The sequence below is a fragment of the Bombus vosnesenskii genome, unplaced genomic scaffold (assembly GCF_011952255.1).
Source record: "Bombus vosnesenskii isolate JDL3184/JDL3185 unplaced genomic scaffold, Bvos_JDL3184-5_v1.1 scf7180000013309, whole genome shotgun sequence".
In the NCBI taxonomy this organism is placed as follows: domain Eukaryota; kingdom Metazoa; phylum Arthropoda; class Insecta; order Hymenoptera; family Apidae; genus Bombus; species Bombus vosnesenskii.
The window spans coordinates 1,680,353-1,700,495 of record NW_022882958.1 but is presented as its reverse complement, the minus strand read 5'-3'; the positions used below and the strand labels follow the sequence as shown (position 1 = coordinate 1,700,495).

At 38.5% G+C, this 20,143-nt stretch overlaps 1 protein-coding gene across 2 annotated transcripts in view; it reads left to right on the top strand.

Moving 5' to 3' along the window:
- The first annotated feature begins 959 nt into the window (after nucleotides 1-959).
- LOC117234843 (ubiquitin-conjugating enzyme E2 H) overlaps nucleotides 960-20,143 on the top strand; it is a 47,206-nt gene continuing 28,022 nt past the window's right edge. For both annotated transcript variants that reach the window (XR_004493578.1, XM_033496419.1), the window contains exons 1-2: nucleotides 960-1,637; nucleotides 12,089-12,165. Coding sequence is in view for 1 of the 2 variants with exons in the window: in XM_033496419.1 (XP_033352310.1) it covers nucleotides 1,585-1,637; nucleotides 12,089-12,165 (130 nt within the window). In the remaining variant the exon portion in view is untranslated. The remainder of the gene's footprint in view (nucleotides 1,638-12,088; nucleotides 12,166-20,143) is intronic.

Here is a 20,143-nt window from a genome sequence, read left to right as displayed (position 1 = left end):
TTAATATTCTCGTTGTAGATATGTCTTTTGTTTCAACGTTATTAAACGTCCAAGTAAAAGGCGAATTGTGCCACATTCGACTTGTCGAACCGTCCTCGCAATTTGTTTGTTTACAAGAATAATTGCTGTGTAATTGAACTATTTCCTCATAATTTTATTCGTATACGCGCTCATTTAATTTATCATAATATGTGTGTGAAGGGTTAATTTCAAATGTCAAATTTCTTAAAATTTAATAGATATTGGATTTTATATCGTTGGTTAAAAAAGGTATTTATAGGATATTTATAAATATTTTGTGTATTGTTTATATCTTATTATTATTTATATAAATATCAGAATTCTCATAATGTATTTAAATTCAAATTCCAGATATATGTCATTGATGTATACTATTTCACAGTGTTACCAGGAACTAGTGATTTTTTTATGTATTTTTAAAATTAAACATTAATCAATTCATATTAAAATTTATCCATAATCATCTTGTACTTATTTTCATATACGATAATTTTATCACAGATGTTTTGCGTATCTTAAAATCGTAAATACTTGGTGACGTAAGTGGTTATATATTGTACGTATATTGTAATCGTCTTATTTACGGAATACAACATTAATTTATTGTTTCATATATGTTTCGTAACGAAGTAAGTAATTCGCGTAGATAAATCATCTAATAATAAAATATAAACAAGTATTGGAATATGTATATTCCTTGAAATTTGAGAATATTTCTTTTATAAAATATTACCACATACATATATCTATTGGGTATGGAATTTGAATTTCGTAGTTTTCTAGAAAATGAAATAGCAGGCAATATTAGGTAGTTTATATGGAATTCGGTCTAATTCTAGTAATATTGGTTGACCGAAAGAACCAGCGGTGATTCGTTGGATCATAGCAGGGATTTTGTATTGTGCGCGCGCATTCACTGGCACAACGTGAGACAGAGGTAGCAGCAAGGAAGAGAGCAGTGCAGAAACGGAATCAGATGCAGTGAAGTCTGTGAGTTGACAGTGGGGTGCACGAGAACAGGCGTTCAGTAGTGGTGGAGGCGGAGGAGGTTTAGGGGAAAGAATTGTTTTCTGTGTGCGCGAGAAACGTGTCGACAAGTAACGAGTCTCTGAAAACGGGTCGTCGTTGGTGATGGTGAAATGATTCTCTAGCCCGAGGTTTTTGACTTGGTCCGGACGGACAAAAGAGGAAGACCTTTTGTATATCGCTGCTGTTCAAGAGACCGTACGTTTGTTCATCCGTAGAAAACATCATTAAACGCTGACGTCGCGGAATTCGTCCCGTGTCGTTTTCCTTCGTGGCGAGCGTCCGAACATCCAACGACTGACTTAGCGACCATCACGCGCGCGTGTCTTTGTTTTTTTTTCTCGGTGCTGAATAACTGTACGAGGAAAACAGAGAGAGTGTGTTATATCACAGTGGTGAAAAGACCGATACGTTTCGTGGGTTTCTGCTGTGGTAAATAATCCGTAGCAGTCAGAGGCCCTTCCTAAACGACGATCGAGCTCAGCTGATTCAAGGACTTGCTGTTGAAGGGCTCTGCTGCGTTAATAGACGATAAATATGTCGTCCCCCAGCGCTGGAAAACGACGTATGGACACGGACGTTCTCAAATTGTATCCTTGAAATTCACTTTTATTTCTCCTACTTGCTATTTGTATCTCTGTCTTCTTTTTTCTTCTCCTTCTTCTCATCCCCACTTCTTTCTCTCTTTGTCTCTCTCACCCTTCTCCTCCCTCACCACTCTGCTCGTATCCCTTCCCATTTTCTTGTTCTCGTTCTTTCTTTCTCTTTCGCTCTATCGCACGTGCTTGCAATCGAGTGCAAGAGAGGCCTGCACATGGGTTTGCGAATGCAAGACCTACGCAGTATGCATGTGCATGTTACCGCGGGATCGGTTGTTTATCATGTATGATCGGTTTATAGGTCGACGAGAAATAACGCGGTGCAATGTCAATGGTGTTTCACGAGACGATGAGGGATATTTAATTCCTCGTTTTGTCGATGACGGGACACAGCTGTTTTTAACCAGCTGACTCTACGTCTCTGTGCTACGTGTGTGCGCAGCTTTATCTTATTCGTTTAATAACGCACGGCGAGTGTATGCTACACGGTCGTGGCTTTTAAAGGTTAGATTTCATTTTTGTTCTTCAGTTCTTTGTTTCATTTTAGTCTTTCCATTTTGTCTTGTATCGCAGATTTCACTAACGAAGTTTTTAATGTCGAGACCGTTTGATTCGAATCGACTCGTATTTGAAATATCTTTTATATTTATACATACATTGGCAACCGTAAATATTTCAAGTTGCGCGTCAAATAATGGCATACACATACATATATATATATATATATATATACGCATATATACATATATACATATATACATATATATATGTTAGCGTTGGTTTGACATAGAGTGAAGCGCAACTAACGATAATTGAGACGTCATCAACGTGTTTCAACCTCAACCGAGTAGTTCATGGGAATAACGCGATGTGTCAAATTTTACACCGATAATAATACGTAAAAACGATAAACAATATGAATGAGGAGTAAGAGGAGAAGAAAGGGCAATAAAAATAATATAGTTACAACAATGTCGCGATTTTTTCTTTTCATACAATGATATCTTGGATAAATCGCGTGTCAATTAGTGACTAATAATTTCTTAACCCTCCACTGTAAATATTTGAGTTAGGTGGGAAGAACGATGACGTTTCTCATCGTTTCTAATCGTCGTATTTACAGATAAAAAAGATCAATTGTTTTAATATCACGCACACCTTCTAACAACTATCCTAACGTTCTTTTAATATTATCAATGTCATAGAATTCGTTATTTCCAACTTTCGTTTAATCCTCGATGTAACAAAATAATACTGACACAAAAGATTAAGGTATATAATAATTCATAATTATAAAGACAAAAGAACGAATTACAAATATACCTGTACATGTTTGTATCTGACCTCGATTCGTAAGAAATTGATTTTTGCGTAACGTAACGTCGCGTCTCGCTTATCATTGCTGTGCAGACGTTCATGTACGAATGCTAGTCAGTTTTTCTAGAACGATGATAGTCTCTCTCTCTCTCTCTCTCTCTCTCTCTCTCTATCGAGTTCTTTAGTGCCCCGTAACATCGATCAGTCTTTGTTGAAGCTTACATTAAATTTGCAAGCGTTTCGGTGAGCAAAGTGAATTGGACTTGTTCGTTCTTTCCTCCTTCGATAGAGATACCCCCTGTGAGTTTTCAAATTTCTCGAAAGGCTTTCTCTCGATTCGTTTACGCGTACTAACGTTAGTAATAGTCCATTTTTGGAAAGGCATCTGCCTTTGTGTAAACACGTTTCTTAGAAATTTCGTTGGCGTTTATATATCTTCACCATTTACTTACGTGTTCTTTGTTGTTTTAGGGAAACTCGACAAAATTTGTATATATTTCTGTTTGCGGGGTAAATCTCATTTAGCACATTTTTCACTTATATTTCTAGTATTTTCATCTTTGCCTGTATTTTGATATTAAAAATTTCCTTTTTATATTTTCTTTCAACCTTAAAAAGGATATTTAAGAACAATTCGATCGAAAGTATGGCGATATTTTTATAAAAAATAAAAATAGCAGAAAGTTATACGGTTATTTACTTTAAAAGAAAAGGATTGTTTGTTTGCGTAATAATGAAAACATAAAAAGATTTCAAGCGAAGCTAAAAGAAATCGATGCAGGTCTGCTTCAACGGGAACTTTAAATTCTCGCATTTCAAATTCAACTGAATTTATACGGCGATTCGATCAGATAAATAAAGTTAGATAAATATTTCCATTTTAATAACGGTGAAAGCGGACTGTATGCGTTATAGAATCCGTATTAATAGCGACTTCGTGATAAATAAGCCGACAGTCTGACTCGTTATTTTTTTTTCACCCGGATTCGATTCAATCAAAACATATTCTCCAAAGGAGACGTTCACATCGAAATAGATTGAAAGCCGAATTGACTGTTATCTCGTGAAACGGAAATGTGGGAGGAACCGGATGCGTATCGCGTACAAATCCCTCACTCTCTATTTTAAGTTCTTTCTCTTCCTCTATACTTAAGCCTCATCTATTTCATAAACATTTGTATTTTCTACATTTTTCCTTCTCTCGTTCTTAGAGACTTAGGATTTGCCTCGTTAAGTTCTGATATACTTCTTCCACCGATACGTCTCTTTTGAGAAATTTTTTATTGGCATTACTTGAAATCTGGTAAATTAATTCCTGATCGTGTTCGTCTCTTTTTTCTTTTAATTTGCACAAATTCGAATTGGTTTTTAATAAATTGTCTTTCCGTTTGGAGAATCAGTAGCTACTGGTAAAACTTGTTTTTTTTTTGGAAAAATTCCTGGTAAATTAGTTTTCAGTAAACTAGTGTCGGCACAATATTTTTCCATACGGTTTCGATCGAATCTTCTTGAATTTTTTTTTTTTTTTTTTTTGATAAAATGTAAAGTAGTAGTAGAGTACGAGTAGAACAGCTAAAGTCGACTCTCGTAGTGGAATGGAATCTTTGATCGAAATAACTCGAAGGTATTTGCACATACTTTGCTCTTTACTCGAGTTTCTTTTATCGCGTGAATTTCTATGCTTTTGTATTCCGTGTACGCGAAGAGTAGAAGCGTAGGTATTCGTTTTTTAAGATTTTATTAGGAAGCATGAAACGGTTAAAACGCTGGTAAAACGGTTAAAGTCAATTAACGTTTACGACGAAGGAATGTTTCGTTACACGTTAATTTGAAATATATCCGTCTTATCCGTTATTCCAGTTCTATCGGTTGTTCGTATTTCGTTCTTATTATTTTGTATTATTTTGACATTGTACAGAAAAGTACGGTCGGTTTAGTTCTATTAAGAATTGCATTCGTTAGCATAGGAAGACCATTTGAAATATTAATATTAACGACTAACGTTTAAACGATAAAGATAGTGAATAGAATATTAATTAAAAGTATATATGTACATACATCAACACATATAATATTCCTTGTTGCGTAACTTCTTATCGTTTCTGTAGATTTTAAAAAGTTACCAAGTTCCCTATAATAGGCGGTGTATAACGTTGTTGACACAAATCCAGCCGCATTGAAAAACGCTGTTCAATGTATTGTAAAACGTACGATGTATTAGAACATTCATCGTACGATCACAAAGTGTCACCTTGAACGCCTACATGACACGAATGACAAAGTTTGCTTCTTCTTCTACGATTGCAATTGCATATTTATATGCAATTTCGATTGATCTAACGTTACATTTATCGTTCGATCTATGCATTTTCATTCGAATGTTTTTCGACGAATGGGAAAAGAGGATCAATAAATAAGTGACGATTTTCGATCTTTATTATTCTTCTTTCAATTTAGTAGGAAATATTCATACGAAAGACAAGGTTTCCATTTTGGCAAACAACGCTTCATATATCGTTTCTAAAATACATATATGAAAACATAGCGTTTAAAGAGTTATTATGCAATCGTTATTTTTCTAAGATTAAATATCCTCGTATAATCGTTCTAAATAACTAAATATTCTGATTATTTCCCAAATCAATCTTTTTACATAGTATAAATATATACAGGGTGGTACAAGCGGAAACGGAAACAGGGGGTGATACTACGCGAAAAAAGAAGTCGAAAATATAGAATAAAAATTTTTCGTTCGAGGCTTTGTTTTGGAGAAAATCGCCTTTGAATTTTCGCTCCGTACGCGTGCGGTACGTTATAACGGATCTCACTGTAAATCGTTGTCTCGATTGACGTTATTTCTTTAATTTTTAAAATTTTTAAATTTTTAAACTTTTATTCTATATTTTCGACTTCTTTTTTCGCGTAGAATCACCCCCTTCCCGCTCGTATCACTAGTTACCAATCACCCCGTATATATATAACTTTATTCCATCGAATTTTATCGAAATATTGAATTTTCCCGCGTTTCTACGCGTTACGACGCGTCAAGTATTAAGCTTCGTTCACAAAGTACCGTTCGTCTCCCGCCGTTCCATACACGTACATTGCGACAGACGACACCCAGGCAAATCGAACGATGTAAAGAATTCAACACAATCGTGTAATCGATTTTAATCGGTAGACCGCGGCTTTTCGTTCGTTTGCAGGAAATTTGAAAGTACAAAATCGCACAGAATGCGAGCAATAGAATATAAAGAGAATATATATAATATATATACAAAATATTCGAATCACAGGTTCCATCTTTTAATTATATCCTGAAAAATATGAATTTGCATAAAAATGCGTACCTACCAGTCACCGTGATGCAACGTTATCGCGACTTTTCTCATTCCACGACGAATCTCGAATTCGATGGATGCATCGGACGCGTTGGACGGTTCGCGTTACTCACATGCTCCGATGGACACTGTGGCGGGAACTGTTGGTATCGTATCGCTGAAAGGGGATGAAAGTTCATTAAAGTAAATTTCGTTTGCGGATGTCATGTCGTTTCGCTGGTAACGATATAGTTGCGGTAAATTGCGTTCACGGAAACTGTATATATTCAGCCAATAATTTCCATTAGTCCGGCTCTCTAACGGTGTGGCCAGGTGAGATACACGCAGATGCGGTCCCGGAAGTGATTCAATTATGGATCGACGATATTCGATGGACCTCTCGCAAGATTCCTTGTACGTCCACCGAAATTGAGCTGATCAATTACACTAGTAATTAACAAGCTCCTCGGTATGTACGGTTAATGGCTCACCCGTAATGGGTTTAGAGGCACGCGAGCAAACGCGAGAAGGTACATCGGGGCTGCTATCTGCGTGATGCAATTTTACCTGGGCACGCGTGTATCGGTGCGTTTCGATGGCTCCACGTAGATTGCGTGTGTACGTGTCCTCGAGCCTCGGAGGGCTCGGCGGTGGGGAAAGAAGGGTTGGTTGGTTGGGTGGTAGGGCGCTCTCGCTCCCTTTCCGTATTCGTCGTTGAAAGCTTCAATTATCGTTCTCTAAATACCGGAGATTGGAGTTAATCAATATCTGGGATATTTGCATCGAGGATCGATTCGATTCCGTATGGGGCGAAAGAAAGCAGAAAAATTGATTTAAAAACGCATGTAGGAGAGTGTGTCCTGAAATACAGATGGCTCGATATCGCTGGAAATTGGTTCCTTTAAAAGATATAGAGCGTGGTCTTTCGATACGGTGGTTGGAAGATTTTCGAAAATTTTCCAATACTCGGGTTAGCTGGAATTCTTCGATGCATTCGTTTTCTTCTCTTAATCCGGGATGATACGGTCGTTTATGTCGAAGCACGTTAGCAAGTACATCGGATCGTAAACGCGTAGGTGGAGGGTACTCTTCTTTGAAATTTAAACAACTTGCACTTGCAAATTTCCACGGTTAGTTCGATTACGCTGTTTGTTACGCTAGGTGAATTTAGCATGATCTTTAGCACGAATTTCGGAGCACTGCCAAACGGTGAACAAAAGCGGAAAACGAAGTGCAACGGGCTCATCTCGTGTCCAATGGCTGCCTTTGTTTACGCTCGCGATTATATAGATCGTCTCGTTATTATAACGTACATAATAATATCGGTGTCGCTTAACGTCCGATGTTCCTATCGTGTTAATTTCTGTTATCTCTTTAAAAAAACTCGCTATAATTATCTACGCGCGCATAACGCGCTTTTCATGGTCTGATGTGTTTTACGCCCGTTTCATTCGGTTTAACCTGAGTCGTATCTTCACTGTATACATACTTGCAATTTTTCTTTTTTCAAAGATACGCCACAAGACTATCGGATAAACAACGCAGAAACGAAGAAATTCTGCGCATATGTACCTCCTTCTTTTACCTCGTATCTGCGCATTGTGTTCATAAACAGATAGAAAATGAGATTCGAGTTATTTGGAACAAGAATTATTATGCGGTAGAAACACAGCGAGCAGATTGGAACAAGTCGAAAATCGGTAAGCAAAAATTCAACGTTCGCAGGCTATCGGATAAGGAAGAGAATAAGGAAGAAAGAGAAGCGATACGAGATTACGTGCATCGAACCGCGTTCGCTGTTTTTACGCGTGAATATTTGCGATGGAACGCACTCGCGCCACCAAAACGAACACTCGACTCGGTCACCGTATCTCGTTGCGAACTTATCGAACGATAAGCAGCTACCTAGAGACGCGTCTTCCAAAAATAAGATACAGCCAAGGGCGTATCGCGTATCGAGTCTTTTAAAACGAACGTGTGTTTGTGCCTTCGCCACGGACAGACTCGGTAAAATCGGCCGTTGATTCGCACGTGCAGTTTATTTCGATACACAGCCGCGTGTAGTTTTCGCGTGTATTTCGAGAGAGTTTAGTGATTCCTCCATCGAGCGGAGTGGCGCTGAACGCCGGACGATCGAGCGGGAAAGAGAATCGAGAAAACAAAGATGGCCTATGAAAGGCGGAACGACAGAGACTGTCAGGCTGTTCTTAGCGAAACGCTGGTTCAACTGATACTGTAAACAACAGCAACAACAACAGCCACAACACAGGCAAATGGTTCGTAACGGTCTTGCAGATTGAGTAATCGTTTCCGCCCCTTTCTGATGTTACTCGTACACCTTGACTATGCGGGTCAAATGCACGAAGGCTCTCAATGAAATCGAGGCCATTATGACATTCGATGGTCTGTATGCGTACACGCAGGATGTCTTAGTAATTTTAATACAATCGGAAAACGCGATTCCACAATGACGAACAAGGACGAAAATAATACATTTTTAATACGTGGCTTTGTTTTCGCGACAATGATACGGGTACGCGTGTATTTTAACTGTGCCACGGTCGAATAGCTTTCGTTATAGTTCGTATCGCTACCTGGCACTGATAGTGGCACAACTAAAAAGCGGAAATTTTATAGCGGAGGCTTTTTAAAATTTACATGGGAAGTTTCGTGAGTCATTTTTAACGGCGTTATAAGACTGATATAATGAGACACGATATGTCACTGTTCGCGAAAACGGTAGAACCCTGCATTTGTAGCGTCACAAAAATAAGAGAATATGAGCCAGGCTAATAGCGGCATAAGTAGGTGATAATCTTCCCTCTCTGACGCAAAACTGATGGAATTATAAATACACCGTTTTACATAAGAAACATAGAAACGTAACGTAGACGTTCTGTTCGTTCAAAACAAATTCGAAAGCTTTTGAGTTGTTCCATTATCGATATACCTGGCAGCGATATATCGTTTATAAACAGTGTCATAATTATTCAGACATTTTTTTTTTTATTCAGACGTATGTTTTTAATATTTCATTTTATCTAGTACCTTAACATTTTCACTTCTAATCGCGTAACCAATTATCTCTGGTTCGATCGAACGGTAGTTAACTCGATCGATTTAAAGTGGAATCTACTTAACGATACGACTTCGTTTCCTTTTCAAACGCACTTTTCTTCTCACGGACAATCAGAGCTATGTCGATAATATCGATCCTGTCGAATACCGCTCGCTCGGGTTTATCGGTCCACTAATCGAATCGATCGTTTTGATATCACGGCGGAACACCGTTCGATCGTTTGGGACTATTACACGGGACATGGAATTAACTTCTTTTCGCCGCGATAGAGCATTTCGCGTTAATTTCTATGTTTATCGTTCGTTCTTCTAACTCTTGCGCGAGTCGTTCGTGAAAGCACGCAACAATGAAATTCCTCGTACGTACATAGGACGCAAGAAAACGTGATACTTCCGGCTGAGTAATACGTTGACCGACCCGATATTGCTTTCGCAATTACCACGCCAAGAAAATTATTTCAGCTGACCATGTATCGCGGAACGCGTGAATCGTCCGTTAGTTTCGTTTCTATTCGACTGCGTGGCCGAGGCATGTGCGTTTGTTCCGCGCGTAACGTCGTATATCTCCGGTTTATGCGTAGCCTCGTATATCTCTGGTTTATGCGTAGCTCCGTATAGCTCTGGTTTACGCGTAGCCTGCGCGATTGCAACGGAAAACAAATCCACTGATACTGACCAGAATCGAGGATGCTCGCGGATCTTCGATGTAACCTGTTCTTCTATGTAATACAATTCTCTCGTAGACAGCCTCAGGTGAGAGCCGTGTAACGCTCAGCTCGCGTATAAACACTTGCCAAAACAAGAAAGTGGTTTATCGTATGTTGAATAACACGACGCACTACATGGTCGTAATTCGATTTTCCTTTTCAACGATCGAGCTGCTTCGTAGATCTACGCCGGTATCAAATGACGTCGATTGATAAAAGCGTTCGACGAAGGTGTATGGAGCTTTACGATAGCCATTCTTCGAACACATCAGCTATTTCTTGACCGTTGTAGCTACGATTGTATTTAAAATTCGAAAGTAACGTGTCCATCGGATTATACGCTTTAATTTCAAATCTATTTTTCTTCGGCGTTACGATTCCTCTAATATGGACGAAGATCGTGCTTTCGTTTAATGGTTTCTTTTCATGCACTTATTTCAGTTCGCTCGTAACGCGTGTACCTTGCGAAATATTGTTCACTGAACTTTCTCCAAAGGCAGGCAGTTAGAGTTCCGTTCTTCTGGCTTCGTTCTGGTTATATTGCTTGTTTTCGAACTCGGTTTTCGACCTCGTTCAACGATGCGCGGCTGCGATTCCTTCGCGGTCGTTTGTATTCTCGCGAATTATATCGCCTCGGATCGGCACTAATTTCATGTGAAAATCGTGGTGGTAACGGCGGCGGACGTTGAAGCGGCGCGACGCCACCAGCATCCTGGAGTATCGAGCTAAATAAGAGGAATTAAAAATGAAACGTCGTCGATTAAAATTAAATGTAGCTTGAAATTCTACGGCGCGTGCTTGATAAGCTCAGCAACCGTCGTTCGTTGTGTATTATTAAACGCGAGCGGAAACTTTTGTTTTCCTTTCTTCCGTCGACTTTTTCAACCGTTTACCGCTTTTCCATCCTGAAATTGGATGCGGATTTGAAAGGAACTGTTCCGTTCGGTACATAAAGCCCGAGCCACGTAAGGTATTACAAACTGTATTCTTCGCGACAGAAGCTGTTCCTATTTTCGTGCTTGATCTTTGAAATAATAACGTGGCTTTGAAGCAATATGGGCAAAGGGATTTTTTACCGTTTTATTCTCGTTTCAAAGTTCTAAAGCCGTTTAAGAGAGAAAATCGTGAAAAATCTGTTTCAGTACACCAATATCGATAGCAATGTCAAAACAGAGTTCTCTCGACGTGTTTTCGTGGAAACAATTTGCCGCAATTTACCTTATTTCCATCCACTCTTTTCCAAATACAAGGTATTACGATACGATCGTTTCTTCAAATTCGTTATAGTCAAGAAAACGATATTCGATATAACTAGCTAAAAATATATACACCGCGTCTCTCGCGTAACTGGGACAAGATGTATCTTTAAAAGACATGTAACATCGATTAACGTAGCTTGACGTAGTATACGATCGTAGTACAACCGGATAGAAGGTGATTCTGCGTGAAAAAAATAAGAAAAAAAATTTGCTACAATGTTTTTCCATCGGCGACTATAAATCTATAATCATGTATAGCCTATAACTTATCCGAGTTGCGCGAGACACTTTGCATCGTGTATCTTAATGAAGATTACCATCAATGGTTTTTCTCCGGACGAGAAAATTTGTTTAATGCCGCACCAATGAGTCCGATTGAATCAACATTGTCCAGCTAGTTTGTTTTCGAAAATTTGTAATCCCGGTTGCGTCAAGAACGCACGCGAAGCGTTGCGATTTGCGATCAACTCGACTCTGCTCGGTAGTCACGCGAGCTTCGGTGCGTTTCATCGATTCGCGAAGATAACATTACGCCGGACTTCTGACACGCTTCTGCGTTCGCACTTCTTTCCACATCGATTTCCCTCAGTTCATTGCACCGTTTTCTCGTCGACGCTTAAATCTTTGTTCAACGATGTTTTCGCTTTTTATTTGCACGGCCGTTGACCACAAATTGCCTTTTGCATCGTCGATATTATCCCGAAACACCGCGAACAAATTTTCTTACACGTTTATTTTCCTTAACTATCGACCAATTACAGAATAGAAAGTAAGCACGAAGTGACGATATTAGGAGGATTAAACGAATTTTCCGTCAAATTCTACGGACCACGGGGAAGTAAGTACTCCATTAATTTCGTATAATTTTTATCTTAGAATGTAAGTTGCTTCGACCCTTTCGTTCTCGAACTGGTTGTTTAATTCGCTACAGATATTTCTCTGTAATTTTCTCACATGAAAAATATCAGACTCGTACGAATATTTTCACACTTACAAACGTACAAGGATTGTTCGCAAATGGAGTGAAACTTATTTGTAATTCTATGATTAGCTTGCGATGAAAGTAATATTTTAATTTATAATCTTAAATATATGGTCGTACGATTATCACGAGAACGAGAGGGTTAATGGTTTTAGTGTTAAGACAGGCAACGTATGAATATATTATTGCATATTGATATTCAACTCTCAACTACAACCTTTAATCGCAACTCTTAAGTGAAATAGAAATACGATAATTTTCTAAAGGAAAACAGAGAATTAAATGTATAAATTTTTACAAGTTACAATCGCGATGCTCGACGTAATTGAAAATTATTGCCAGTTTTTACATCCGAGGTATACGTTCCATAACTGTTCGGTAACAGTCGAGGATTGAAATAACACCAGTATCTTATTCGTCTAATCTTTATTGTCTAACGTGGCCGAAAACTGACGTAGAAAAGATTACCTCGCATTTTCTTCCCTGTAGTACAAGCTTCTAACCGATGACGAAGGAGATAGTAAAGATTAAGAAATAGGAAATGCAGTAGATTTTCCTACAGTAAAAATAGACTGACGACTGAATTTTTCTTTTTTACACGTTTCTAATACCAAAATAGGAAGCCTTTGATCTTTAGAAAAGATCGACCTTGGTGTAACCATATAAAACGAGATTTTTTTTAAATGAATAACACTTCGAGCGTAAGAAAAAAAATGAGAAAGTACCGGCACACTTCCTTCGATCACGTCGTTCAATTAACGTTCAATGAGACGCGTTCATACCTAAATATCATTTGCAAATAGTCAATCAATCTTTTATAATCGACATATATTACAATTAAGAAACTCGGAGGGAAAGTATAGTGTATCTTTAATTTATTTAATCAACGTTTCTAATTGATTCAATTTCGTTCGTTTTTCGCGTTAAATGAAAATTCATAACAAGCGTCTAGATAAATACAGATGTCTGGGTATTTATCTCGTTGTTGACGAAAAATATCGTACTCGTAACGCTCCTTCACCGAGTAGTGTCCTGCTTCAAAGCGTCACACTGCCAAGAACCGTGTTCTCAGTTCTGGAACTATAATTCTTCGATGATTTAATTATTTTCAAATCTCCTGGCTAATTACACAGGTGCGTTTAACATATATACATATATCCTACCTGTTGTCGAACGTTGTTGCGTTCGTTTATCGTTATTGCGTCGAACATAAATTACTTAATTTCCCTTCGTGCACCGTTATCGTCGTCCGTCGTTTCCTGGTAACCTTGCGCTGTGGCGAATAATTTATCCTCGAGGAGAAGCGTGGCTCGCGAATCCGTCGCGTTTACGTGTTCATTGTACGTTTCCAGCATTTGATATTCCAAGGTCGCCTGCTCTTCGTACACCGGATACACTTATGTAACAGTGTGTGCATTTACGCTTTCCTCGGCCTGCCAGCTGGTCGACATGCATGCAAAAAGCACTATCGATTGACCGACGTCCAGTGGCAAAAGTTCCTTGACATCGCTTTCGACGGGTTTGCCGATCCAAGCACTAGCCCCGATTCCTCGTATTACCCGCTCGCAATCGAGTTTCATTCAGGTGGCCTGTTTTGTTGCGACCGATTTGATTAAAAGGCCAGAGGCTGAAATTTACGGTGGATACAGGCCTTGAATCGCTTCTTCGTTCGCACGATAATAAGAAACGTTCGTTTTAGTTGTCAGATTCGTTGGAAATGTTGCTATGTTTACTAATCGTCGGATGTTTGTATCAGATGTTTGGCGATCGAAAGGCAGAATTTTAATACGACTTACATTAGTGGAGAAAAGAATTTAATGTAAATATATATATATATATATATGTATATACACGAAAATGTAATACGTTTTAAAAATGGCTGGCAAATGCAAAAAGTTTTGTATAAGAGTCGCAAAATAACGTTATAACGATCGGTATTTTTAAACTGTCGAAGAATAGATCGAGAATAAGTAGGTACATGTGATTCTTAAATCAAATAAAAAAGCAATTTAGGCGATATGGGATTAGTTGAGGGTGTTATCGAATTTGAAAGTTTCTATAAAAGGCATTTTCGTATATTTCCCTCGTAGTCTTTGTATTATACGAAGCTTATTTTGCTTATTAGCTTTCATTTGCTATTATTGAGTCAAAGGAGATTCGGTATAGTCTGGATTAATTTATGCCTATCCTTCACTCTCAGCCATACCGTGTATATTCACTATCGTGAGTTATAATTGGCCTACGCGGTGCAAACACACTAAAACATTCTATCGATCGTTACGTTTTCGGATTTAGGTTGTTGTTTATCATCGTTGGAAAGGCCAGCGCGGTATGTTTTTCCTTTTCTCGATGGTTCATAAATTACTTACGCAATGCGAACACCGGTCAAGAAAAACAGGTACAAGCAGTGCATGCTACTTAACGAATCGGTGTGTCCGGGTCGATCGATCCATCGATGGTATCTAGGAATGTCGTGTCACGAAGCCACGTTTATAAAATTAATTTTATTGCTCGTCGAAAATTTCGCTTTTACTCTGATCGTTTGTTTGTTACAGGAATTGCTCTTATTTACGATTTGTATGTTTAATTGTATTATATTTAACTGTATTATATACAGGGTACAAGCGGAAAGGGGGCGATTCTACGCGAAAAAAGAAATAGAAAATGTAGAATAAAAATTTTTCGTTCGAGGTTCTGTTTTCGAGAAAATCGACTTTGAATTTTCGCTTCGAAAACTTAAAAAAAAAAATTGTTATTCTATATTTTCGACTTCTTTTTTCGCGTAGAATCATCCCCTTTCCGCTTGTACCACCAGTTACCAACCACCCTGTATATAACTGAATTTAACGAATAACTGTATACCTGGATATGTCTAATTTCTACCAATAATTGTTATATACAGTGTGTTCAATTTATCTGGGAACGTGTAAACGTCTGTGAAATTATGGGCGATACGGAAAATTGTTTGAAACGAATGTTGTACGATGTCAAGGAGGACACGTCGTATCTACGTATATTTCATTTTGCAACGAACCTTATAAATGTCATGTTTATACTTTCAAATGGAAAGTATATTTTCTTATTTTGTATTCTTGTAGCTCACATCGGAATATTTTCAAAACATTGCTTATCTGTTTCTTGTATCTGTCGCATAAACCACTATCGAGATATAAATTCTTCAGAAAGTTGTAGTCTTCCGCATAGTTGTAGCCTTTTTAATGCTGAAACTATAATACCGAAAACGTAGAAGGAAAAACGACTGGTTGTTTTAGAGGCGGTATTTACAGGTAGTATTTAGAGATGGTATTTAGTATAAACACACGTACATGAATAATCGGCTCTTTTTAGAGCCACCATGATGTACAAAGTCCGACCGAGCAACCTCCCCGCGGTGTACATTGGATAACGCCAATGCCGGCGGCATATCAAATTTGAAATTTAATATCCGTATAGTAGTTTGCGCGGATGATACGAATAGTACTTTGAAAACTGTTTCGCTGTCGGCTACGGGACCATGGAATAAAAATATATAAATTGCCACTTGAAAATATAAACGTGATCTCTATAGGGCTTTCCAAGGTCATTGCAAGATAAAATACATATCGGCACGGCGTGTCTCTGTTGACATTGTACGTAATTTCTTTCAGATATTTTTCCGTATCTCGCAAAATTTTCAAGATATTTACACGTTTCTAGATAAATGGCTGTACACGTTGTACATATATGCTTGGTTATCAGTCGTAGGATGTATAGCAATTGAAAATAGGAAAGCAAAATTTGTATCGATCATTATTTCACTATCGTCTAAATACATTCTTATTATTCATTTCTATTTATTATACGTAATACTCGGCTATCGGCTCAGGATGGATTTTCGGCTTTGCACTTGTAAATACGTTGTTTAAAACAATTAAAAGATCGTTGCTGCGAATGGTTCTATTAGCCCAAGGTCTCACAGCCTCGAAGAATTAATGTCGACGAACATTATCGAAGACTGACTTTAAGATAACTGTTAAAGAACTATACTGATACAAAAAGTGGATAGAAAAATCAAACGGACATCGAAAACACATCGACTGTTTTGCACTTTGTAATGCGGGTCAAGAGATCATGTTTGATCAAGCTCATGAACAATTTATGTTTACCGATATAAAAGTACATTAATAGAATAATAGAAGAATATTTACGTACGTATAGATATGCGTATAATTTTAAAGTGACGTGGATTGCAGAGGATCGAGCGATCACGGAAAGAATTCAAAGCCGTCGGAAGTTATTTACAAACTTCAGCGACCACACTCGCGGCTACGAGCTTGCTTAACACAACACAATGTTGCTAATTGCTGACGGAGATAATTCTTCGTTGATAATTATTGCACTCAGATAAACTTGAACGACGTCGATAAGCCAGCTCGCCAATCGGCTCGAAACCATCACAGGCACAACCTTAATTAGGAACGTCACGGAAATCGACCTGATTAATTATTTGTTCCTTTCGCTCCGCGAACAACAGATCACCGATTGTTTAAACGCTCCCTTTCTCCCCTGAATTGTTTTAAATTGATTTGTCGCGCGTATCTCCTCTAACGTTGCGATTGATAATCCCTAAACAATCCGTTTTACGTATTCTCCACGATAATTTAATCTATAACCTTGTCATTCCAACTTTTAACTTCTTTTCTGCCAAACCCAGAAACCTCCAGTCGTTTCTCCGCCGTACGAAATTGTTACTTACAAAATAAATAATACTAAAAACAATAGCAGCGATCGGATCAGAAGGGACTTTTCAACCTTTCATGAGTCACTGGAATGATCCGTGGATTATAAATTCGGGGTTTAAACGAGCTTGATAACTCAGCTTTAAAATAGTAAATCACAACTTCTCTCGGTATTAGTTTCGGTATTTACCTCGGAACCGAAGTATCGTAAATCTTAGAGATTTCTTAATACACATTGTTTCGCAAGTTTCATAAAGGTTTACGCCATCGTTGGGGGGTTACACTTTCACGGATGAAGCATTATCAACTTTCGAAGATTCGCGTCGACGTTTTCCATCGAAAGTCCCCCGTGGTGTTTCGATGTTGCTTCGAAACGGGTTATCTGTGTGTCCTGCACGAGTGCACGATAGTTTGTGCAACTTTTCGCGATATTTCAAAACGTACAAAGGCATACAAGGTGATAAAGCTGGTTTCCGCGTCGTTTCACATAAATCGATGTAGTTTTGTAAACGTTCTGTGAAATAAATGGCAATCTAGAGAGAGCTGGAAATAGCAACGATGATAAGACCCGGTTCGATTCAGCTGTATCTCGTTGGCAGTTTTATTTCTATTCCGACAATGAGCAAAAATTGCGTAACACGTGTTACGAGTACGCGAACGGTCCTTATTGCACTGGTCTTCTTTTTTTCGCTATTGTCATGGGTTAAACGACGATGGCTCGTTTTCTGCCACGGAATACTTCGGAAAAAACGGCTGTAATAACAAGAGCGCAAAATCTTCGTGTCAAGGATATTCCAAGAGTTAATTAGCAAGTTGAAACATCGCACATTGCTAAAGATTTCGTCGTTTCGTTTCTGAAAACATTCTGCTATACAGTTAGATATCCAATATTTTCCAAGATATCTACGATTGAAATTTCACTGCGTTGAAGTTTCAAAAATATCGCTTGAAGGGATTACACAGTTGAGCTAAATCTCGTATTTTGCCCACAACGTGTACATACGTTACCAATTTGAAAAAAATTTGAGTCTTCCATTGAACTCAAACATCTCAAAAAAAAAAAAAAAGAAATGTTAACTCTCGATACCTGAAATATTCTGCTGATAAAATTCAATCGCTTTAAAGTATTTGGTAAAGTCTTTGGTAAAAATTCCATTAAAACATACAGGTAATTGCTTTCGATACCTTCGGCATTAATTTTGTATTAATAACAAAATTGGAGAGTAATAGGATACTTAATGTAGCTGCAATTAGGAAAGTGATTGTAGATTTCTGGCAAGAGGTTGTCCTCTGGTCGTGGAAACGTCTTGAAAAGCGAGCAGCATAACGAGGCGCGGCTGTTTGCTTTGGAATTAATTGAACCTCTTCGTCTTGTTCGCCGGGCTGAACATTAGCATTTCACGTCGCCTCGGAAGAGTATACCGATTGAGTTGGATCTAGCCAAGAGAAGGTAACGGTATCGTTGGATGGAGGAAAAACGTTGCAACTTCCTCGAGGCTTGCTTGGACGAAGCGCCTGCATCTGGTGTTTTCCTCCTCATCTACACGCTAATTGCACGGTCGTGTTAGGTCGTCAACTAGAAGTTGTTGGAAAACAAACGATCGTAAAAGTAGTTGTAGGAGGACTGATAAGATTAACAGCGTTACATTACATGTGCAACACGTGGGCTATCTAGTTGGCTGTTCGCGAGCACTATAATTATAGAAAGTTTTCTTTCGTTTCCCCGTATCTTCTTTGTATCATTTTCAGACGACACTGCGTGTGCTCGATTTTCGATGGCACTGTGTTTTACGAGAAACTAAATTTTTCACGATTTCCTGTCCTAGGGGAGAGGAGACCCTCAGTGGTGTTGTGTTCCTTAGAGGATCAACTTTCGACGGCGTTGTATCCCATGGAGGTAATTTTCGATGGTTCTATATTTTACAGAAGTAGGTAGAATTTTTAATAGCGTCGTATCTCATAAAAGTTACTTTCGATGATGCTAGGACAAGATTTTCAGTAACAATATGCTTTACGAAGAATTCTTTTCTTTATAAAGAACAAAGTTTTCGCTAGCATCGTATTTTACAAGGAGCGAAATTTTCAGTAATATTTATACGAAAGTCGCGGCAAAGAAATGCGATAGGTTACGCGTGCCATTCTTAAAATTCAATATACGAGATCGGTCAATATCACGTTACGAAGACTGTCTTTTTATTCGACTTTGAGGTTAAATATTTTTGTCAGTCTCTCAAATATTTCGGAAATATCGATCGTTCTAATACTACGTAATCGCACAGATTTTTTTCTCTTCGCAAAACCTCACGAATCCATTACCTATTTTTAAAAGCTTCGTATTTTCCGATTCAACAGACTGACCTGCTTCTCAACTACGTCATATCAAAGAATTCTCTTCTAACCATTTTTAGGTATTCCTCTTAATCAAGTTTCTTTTTTAACCAGTTAATCGATCAATTTATAACTACAAGGCAACAGATCGACTCGAGATGCTTACCTTAACCGAGCAACGTAAAAGTTAGAAAACCAAGAAAAATATATTTATCGTGTTTTTCTAATATAATCTTCGTGTCGCGATAAAGTCAGAATTTTTCATAACGTCGTATGCTACAAGGAACAGTCTCCTGCAAGCTATCCCACAGAGAACAAAATTTCCTATGGCGTCTCGTCTCACCGTTTCTCGGTATGGCGTTGTGTCTCAGCGTGAGCCACTTTCGTCAGCACCACGCACGCGATTTCCATCAACGTAACGAGCTACTCAGAAGGATCTGTCCTTCGCAAATAAAACCAGTAACCGCAACAACATCGGGCCAAGCAGAACGCGAAAGAACGCGCCCCAGTGACGCAGCCAGGCCTTTGATAAAATCAATTTGGTCCCATTCCACTAGCCTGTGGTCATTTTTCTCCGACACGTTCCATCGTGTATACGTACGTACATAGATCGGGGCGTGCGCACCATCTACGTTTTACTGCACAAAGCATAGTCGTTTGGAAATGCCTGTAAACGAGCGATCGACGATACACATCGGAGATACCGTGTTCCGCACAGTGACCCACTTTAACAGCCCTCTAATACGCCCCAAGATTCTGTTCGACACTGATGCTAAAAACCACGCAGC